Below are 8,661 nucleotides of genomic sequence, written 5' to 3' on the forward strand. Positions count from 1 at the left end.
ATGACTGTAAAACTTTCTGAAGTAAATGTTTACCTGGCAATGTTGAATTACCAAGACATTGGGGGCAAAATAGGTGACTTACTAAAAAATGAATACACAGATGAAAGTTAGTCTTATACAGAATATTATGTGGGGTGAATATCTTGATTTATATTTATGTTTGACAGTTATTTATGTGGTTTAATACAAATATACAATGGTGTGTATACTATATCCGTGGGTTTGTTTCTGAGATAGACTACCAGATGTCTCCAAGTCCAAAACAAGTGAAATAATGTTGACCATTGATTCTTATTTCAGGGATTCCGATGGGCTTTAAGACTTCTAGCCACATTCATGTAAGTAATAACCTAAATGTTGGCATACTGAAGGGTTGAGTTCAATTCCCTTTTAATTCCGTTAATTCAGGAAGTAAACTGAAATTCCAACTCCAACACTCTCAATGCACGTACCACGCTTGAATGCTCCACGCCCTCTTCTTGTCGGCCAAATATAGTTTCGGATACGTCGTCAGGCCTTGCCTTGCCTTGCCATCAGGAAGGTGATGTCGTTAAACATCAAATTTGTTAAAATTACTTAGTAACATTCACAGAATTAGAAAAGCGACAACAATGAGACCAATGGAGGAACATTTTAAAACGAGTGTTTCCACATCGCATAACCACTACAAAGCTGATGCTAGATAGCTAGCCTCTTCCATACACTTAACATAGCTGGTTAGCAAGCTAGCATCAAAGCGTTTATATTGAGGTCGCAAGGAGGTTCTGAGAACGTTTTACTCTGGTTCCTTAAAAGTTATCCTGGGAGGTTTTATTGATGTAATTTATTAACGAGGTTTAATAACAAGGTTTTTTTAATATTGTAAAACTTCAATTAATAGCCTGGGCTTTTATTTTCTTAAATCACTGAACACAACAGGCACTTATTAGAGACAGGCTTCTATTTAAGCCAGGCGTATATTTCCTTAATGCACACAGCTTTTCCTCCTTTGCATAGTTCATTGTTAGATTCAAGCATTCACTTACAGCAGTTTAATCAATATCTTCATTTTCTGCACTAATGTGATATCATTTACATACTGTGTCACGTTTCGTTTGTTGTAGTATGACTCTATTAATTTCAGTTTTACCGTAACGTCCTTTCATTCACTGAATGTTTCAATAAGACTTTTAATAACACTGCTAGCTTATTTTGGGTAAACTTTTTTGAACTCCAATCACATGGAAATTCACTAATCATGCAAACACATGTATTTTATATTGTGACACGGCATCGGTGAGATTCAAACCTATGATCTATTGTTCTTTATCAATTAGTCCACTGCACCACCAGGATGTCACGGTTGTGTGGAGAGACGGAACCAAGGCGCAGCGTGATTAAAGTTCCACATACTTATTCAAGTGAAACTTCCAAACAAAAAGAACCAACGAACCGTGACATCAGAGGTGCTGCATGCACTAACTCAAAACAATATCCCACGAAGCCGGTGGGAACAGGGAACCCTTAAGTATGATCCCCAATTAGAGACAACGAACCTCAGCTGCCTCTAATTGGGAACCATACCAAGAGCACCAACATAGAAATAATAAACCTAGAACACCCCCTAGTCACGCCCTGTTCTACTATACCATAGAGAACCAATGGCTCTCTATGGTCATCTAGCGGGACATGTTGTTTATGTAAACAAAGCTGTTCATTTTAGTCTATTTCAAAAGAAACAAACTTTTACAAACTTTTAAAAATTGCCCCCAAACTTTTAAAAGTTCTTCAGAGATCTTTGATGATCTTAGAAGACGCCTTGTTGTACCCCTAATTTGTAGAGTGTAGGGACCAATAATGCAACATGAACACCATGGCTAGACAGTTGGTCTTAAAGACAATCAAAGTGCTCTCTAACTCTGTGCTCTGTGTCATTGTGTGTTATGTATAAGAGTTTGATTAATAAAAGTTGTATTGTATCAAAGCATGGCATAATGACAGTCTCAAACACAGGCGTGGAAAGTCTCTCATTCCAAACAGAGGCAAATATTGTAGGTAATGCATCCTGTTGTTATTAACATCATCACTGCTTAGTAGAGAGAATGTAGGCCTTAAAGTGTTGGCTGACATGTTTGTGTTCCTTTTTCTATTCCAGACCCCAACTCTTTTGACAGAACCTGAATTGAAAAACATCCATCCACAATTGACAAAAACCCATTACAGGTTAGCCTTTATTATCCATGAATACGTTTTTTCACTTGAAGGGGAAGGTCAGGATTTTACAACCTTTATGTTAGATGGTTCCTCACGCTGACAGAAGTCTAAAAACCAGGAGAAAGTGTAATTCATGGTTCAGTTGTGTCTAAACAGCCGCTCAGTTGGAGTGATGACGTGTGCAAATGTTCAAAATGTCACGGCCAAATCAACTCAAATCAACTCCATATTTGGTTTGATGTTAATTAAGAAGAAAGAAAACACGCCCCTATTACCTCCATTGATTGTTTGCTAGTGGTTGCCAGGTTAGTTGAAGTTTGTAGGACTGTTTTATTTCTTTCTTTAAACATTTGTCTTTTTGCAAGGGGAGCCCTGCTTCATACAAAACAATGCAGCAGGATGATATAATATATAGAATAAATTATATAAATACAACAATAAAGGCAGTATCATCAGAAATAAACAATACTAAACAATGCTAGAAAAAAACAGTGAGGTCCAAAAGTATTGGGACAGTAAATTCTGTTGTTGTAGTTTTGTCTCTGTACTTTGGATTTGAAATGACACAGTGACTATGAGGTTAAAGTGCAAGACTGTCAGAAATTACAGCACTTTTTGTATTAGCATTGAGACAAATTAACTTATATGTGTATTAAAGTACACTGAACAAAAAATCTAAATGCAAAATGCAACAATTTCAAATATTTTACGAAGTTAAAGTTCATATTAGGAAATGTATGTATTTGATCCTAGTCTATGGATTCCACATGACTAGGAATACAGATATGCATCTGTTGGTTACACCAGAGCATCCCAAACATGCTCAATGGATGACATGTCTGGTGAGTGTGCTGGCCATGGAAGAACTGGGACATTTTCAGCTTCCAGGAATGGTGTACAGATCCTTGCGACATGGGGCTGTGCATTATCATGCTGAAACATGAGGTGATGGCGGCGGATGGCACGACAAACAGGCCTCATGATCTCGTCACGGTATCTCTGTGCATTCAAATGAACATTGATAAAAATGCAATTGTGTCCGTAGCTTATGCCTACCCATACCATAACCCCACCACCACCATTGGGCACTCTGTTCACAACGTTGACATCAGCAAACTGCTTGCCGAAATGACACCATACATGTTGTCTGCGGTTGTGAGACAGGTTGAACATACTGCCAAATTCTCTAAAACGACGTTGGAGGCGGCTTATGGTAGAGAAATTAACATTACATTCTCTGCAAACAGCTCTAGTGGAGATTACTGCAGTCAGCATGCCAATTGCACGCTCCCTCAAAACTTGAGATATCCGTGGCATTTTTGTTGTGTGACAAAACTGCTCGTTTTAGAGTGGCCTTTTATTGTCCCCAGCACAAGGTGCACCTGTGTAATGATCCTGCTGTTTAATCAGCTTTTTGATATGCCACACCTGTCGGGTGGATGGATTATCTTGGCAAAGGAGAAATGCTCACTAACAGGTATGGGAAAAAAAATGTGTGCACCAAATATTTGAGAAATAAGCTTTTTGTGCGTATGGAACATTTCTGAGATCTTTTATTTCAGCTCATGAAACATGGAATCAACACTTTACATGTTGCCTTTATATTTTTGTTCAGTATATTGTATATTATATTGTGTAGTAAACAGGTAAGTATGTGGTCCCGTATTCAGAATGACTAACATCAAGCTACAGACTCCACAAACTGGTTGGATGCATTTGGTCAGATTATTTTGTTCCCAACAGAAAGGAAAGGAATGGTAAATAATGTATTGTGTCATTTTGGAGTCACTTGTATTGTAAATAAGAATAGAATATGTTTCTAAACACTTCTACATTAATGTTGCTAATGATGGATAATTAATCGTGAATAATGATGAGCGAGAAAGTTACATAAATATCATACCCCAAGACATCCTAACCTCTCACAATTAGAACAACAGGGGAAGTTAGGATATGATATTAAAGCAGTATTTGTACTGCTTTATTACACATAAGTGAATTTGTCCCAATACAGTACTTTTGGTCCCCTAAAAGGGGGGACTACAGTATGTAAAAAAAAAACGTGCTGTAATTTCTAAACGATTCACCTGATATGGATGAAAATACCCTCAAATTAAAGCTGACTGTCAGCACTTCAACTTCATAGTCATTGTATCATTTCAAATCCAAAATACTGGAGTACAGAGCCACAACCTTTAGAGCTCACTGTACATTTTGTCTGTGAAAAGGTCATTTACCAATTCCCTAAAATGCCCAAAAGGCAGTAGGTAATTTTAGGGAACTCAGTTTGGAACACGGTAGTGAAAACAACCAAGGACAGCCGACTTTTTACACACTTCAGCACTCGCGGTTCCATTCTGTGAGCTTGTGTGGCCTGCCAATTAGCGACTGAGCCGTTGTTGCTCCTAGACGTTTCCACTTCACAATAACAGCACTTACAGTTGACCGGGGCAGCTCTAACAGGGCAGAAATTTGACGAACTGACTTGTTGGAAAGGTAGCATCCTATGACGGTGCCCCGTTGAAAGTCACTGAGCTCTTCATTACGGGCCATTCTACTGCCAATGTTTGTCTATGGAGATTGCATGGCTGTGTGTTCGATTTTATACACCTGTCAGCAACTAATCCACTAATTTGAAGGGATGCCCACATACTGTGCCTTTGGCCATGTCGTCTATTTCCTTCCTCTGTTTGTTAGAAGCGATGTGAGGTAATATGGGAAATTCTGCAAGAGAGCTGTAAATGAATAGAATACAATGTTGCATTCTCTGCTTTACCAGTGACAGCCAGCCCACTTTCTGATACAGATCACAGTGATGTCAAATCGGTCACACGTAATAACGCGGTGGCAGCAGCGTTCATATATATTATATCGCCGTAGTCAAAGCGACATCATTTATTTTAAATATAAAGAAAACCGAACAATGGATTATAGTTTCTCCTGGCCCATACACTGCTTCCTGGGTGAGAAACCAACTAAAATATTTATTCAAATGAGTGCCACTTCTGTCCTGCGGCCCCCAGGCTCCAGTGCCCCCATGCAGGCCTGTTCCAGTGCAGGTTGACAGGGCTGGTGTTTCTGATGGAGGGGGAGGGGGAGGTGCTTTACAGGACTGTCCAATGGGACGACAGTCTCCTGCACTCCACAGGCCGGACACCTGCCGGACCTCTGTTCAGCATTGAGTGTCCTCAGGGATCTGTTCGTCAGTTACACCTCCCACACTGTGAGATTCCCTCTGGTGAGTTTTACACGACGTCTTCATCAAAGTTCTAATGTCAACATCTGGCCAAATAGACAATTGTAACACCCACATATTCTTGGCATAGAGCAGAGTCATTAAAGACTTCAACTGGGTACATGGTAAGGAAACAGGTCACGCTAGACAGAATTACACAAATGTTGTTAATTACTAATTAATTAAGGTGTTACAGTTACAGAGGTAAATATGAAAAAGCTCTAATTGAAACAAACTGCTTGTCTACTACAGAAGTCCATCAAACAGCGTAGAAATGTCACAGTGTCCGATTTCAAAAAGGCTTTACAACGAAAGCAAACCAAATGATTATGTTAGGTGAGAGCCTATTCACAGAAACACAGCCATTTTTCCAGCCAAAGAGAGGAGTCACAAAAAGCAGAAATATAGATAAATATAGATCACTAATTAATTACTAACTTTTGATGATCTTCATCAGATGACACTCACACTACAGAAGTCCATCAAACAGCATTCTTAAAGTTGTTTAAGTTGTAGGGTTAAGTACACACGGTTGAAAGAGAAATGTCACAGCAAACTATTTAGGGCCCAATTCAAACAGATACGCTTTAGCGGATGTTTTAACGGTGTAGGAGGTGGAGTTGCTTTACAGCTGTCAAATACACAAATGGCTCCCAGCATTATACAGTACCTAAAGCGGACATTGCCATCGCCTGCACGGAGTCGAATTAAAGGAAATCCAATGCAGCCTTGTTTACAAGTTCAAACACTGGAATTTGAGATGTAATCTACACCTCCATTAAACTGATAGAAATACTAATAAGATTTACAACAAAAATACTCTATTGTACTCTAACACCTTGACAGTTTGGCTGCTTGGAGTCAGCAGTCTACCTCTCTCTCCTGATCCGGCTTCAAATCAAATAAATATATTTGTCACATGCGCCGAATACAACAGGTATTACCGCGAAATGCTTACAAGCCCTTAATGAACAATGCAGTTCAAGTAGTAGAGTCAAGAAAATATTTACTAAATAAACTAAAGTAAAAAAAAATCGAATCAAAAAGTAACACAAGAAAGTGACATAACAATAACGATGCTATACAGGGTACAGAGTCAATGTAGAGGCTATATACAGGGATTACGAGAGGCGTGGAGGTATATACGGTATTACGGTACAGAGGCAGTGTGGAGGCTATATACAGGGTATTACGGTACAGTGTCAATGTGGAGGCTATATACAGGGTATTACGGTACAGAGTCAATGTGGAGGCTATATACAGGGTATTACGGTACAGACTCAATGTGGAGGCTATTACAGGGTATTACGGTACAGAGTCAATGTGGAGGCTATATACAGGGGGTACGGAACAGAGTCAATGTGGAGGCTATATACAGGGGGTACCGGTACAGAGTCAATGTGGAGGCTATATACAGGAGGTACCGGTACAGAGTCAATGTGGAGGCTATTACAGGGGGTACCGGTACAGAGTCAGTGTGGAGGCTTATACAGGGGGTACCGGTACAGAGTCAATGTGGAGGCTATATACAGGGGGTACCGGTACAGAGTCAATGTGGAGGCTGTATACAGGGGGTACCGGTACAGAGTCAATGTGGAGACTGTATACAGGGGGTACCGGTACAGAGTCAATGTGGAGGCTATATACAGGGGGTACCGGTACAGAGTCAATGTGGAGGCTATATACAGGGGTGCCGGTACAGAGTCAATGTGGAGGCTATATACAGGGGGTACCGGTACAGAGTCAATGTGGAGGCTATATACAGGGGTACCGGTACAGAGTCAATGTGGAGGCTATATAACAGGGGTACCGGTACAGAGTCAATGTGGAGGCTATATACAGGGGGTACCGGTACACAGAGTCAATGTGGAGGCTATATACAGGGGGTACCGTACAGAGTCAATGTGGAGGCTATATACAGGGGGTACCGGTACAGAGTCAATGTGAGGCTATTACAGGGGGTACCGGTACAGAGTCAATGTGGAGGCTATATACAGGGGGTACCGTACAGAGTCAATGTGGAGGCTATATACAGGAGGTACCGGTACAGAGTCAATGTGGAGGCTATATACAGGGGGTACCGGTACAGAGTCAGTGGAGGCTATATACAGGGGTACCGGTACAGAGTCAGTGTGGAGGCTATATACAGGGGGTACCCGGTACCGAGTCAGTGTGGAGGCCATATACAGGGGTACCCGGTACAGAGTCAATGTGGAGGCTATATACAGGGGGTACCGGTACAGAGTCAATGTGGAGGCTGTATACAGGGGGTACGGTACAGAGTCAATGTGGAGGCTGTATACAGGGGGTACCGGTACAGAGTCAATGTGGAGCTATATACAGGGGGTACGGTACAGAGTCAATGTGGAGGCTATATACAGGGGGTACCGGTACAGAGTCAATGTGGAGGCTATATACAGGGGGTACCGGTACAGAGTCAATGTGGAGGCTATATACAGGGGTACGTACAGTCAATGTGGAGGTTATATACAGGGGTACCGGTACAGAGTCAATGTGGAGGCTATATACAGGTGGTACCGGTACAGAGTCAATGTGGAGGCTATATTACAGGGGGTACCGGTACAGAGTCAATGTGGAGGTTATATACAGGGGGTACCGGTACAGAGTCAATGTGGAGGCTATATACAGGGGGTACCGTACAGAGTCAATGTGGAGGCTATATACAGGGGGTACCGGTAAAGAGTCAATGTGGAGGCTATATACAGGGGTACCGGTACAGAGTCAATGTGGAGGGCTATATACAGGGGGTACCGGTACCGAGTCAATGTGGGAGGCTATATACAGGGGGTACCCAGTACCGAGTCAATGTGGAGGCTATATACAGGGGGTACCCGGTACCGAGTCAGTGTGGAGGTATATACAGGGGATACCGGTACAGAGTCAATGTGGAGGCTATATACGGGGTATTACGGTACAGAGTCAATGAGGAGGCTATATACAGGGTATTACGGTACAGAGTCAATGTGGAGGCTATATACAGGATATTACGGTACAGAGTCAATGTGGAGGCTATATACAGGGTAAACGGTACAGAGTCAATGTGGAGGCTACATACAGGGTATTACGGTACAGAGTCAATGTGAGGCTATATACAGGGTATTACGGTACGAGTCAATGTAGGCTATATACAGGGTATTACGGTACAGAGTCAATGTGGAGGCTATATACAGGGTATTACGGTACAGAGTCAATGTGGAAGCTATATACAGGGT

General features: G+C 41.5%; 1 protein-coding gene across 1 annotated transcript in view; it reads left to right on the forward strand.

The window, feature by feature from the left end:
- LOC120021157 (sterile alpha motif domain-containing protein 9-like) overlaps positions 1-5,466 on the forward strand; it is a 32,598-nt gene extending 27,132 nt beyond the window's left edge. The window contains exons 4-6 of the mRNA XM_038964795.1: positions 301-338; positions 2,135-2,202; positions 5,217-5,466. Of these exons, the coding sequence (XP_038820723.1) occupies positions 301-338; positions 2,135-2,202; positions 5,217-5,466 (356 nt within the window). The remainder of the gene's footprint in view (positions 1-300; positions 339-2,134; positions 2,203-5,216) is intronic.
- The last annotated feature ends 3,195 nt before the right edge of the window (positions 5,467-8,661 follow it).

The sequence above is a fragment of the Salvelinus namaycush genome, chromosome 26 (assembly GCF_016432855.1).
Source record: "Salvelinus namaycush isolate Seneca chromosome 26, SaNama_1.0, whole genome shotgun sequence".
NCBI classification, from domain to species: Eukaryota; Metazoa; Chordata; class Actinopteri; order Salmoniformes; family Salmonidae; genus Salvelinus; species Salvelinus namaycush.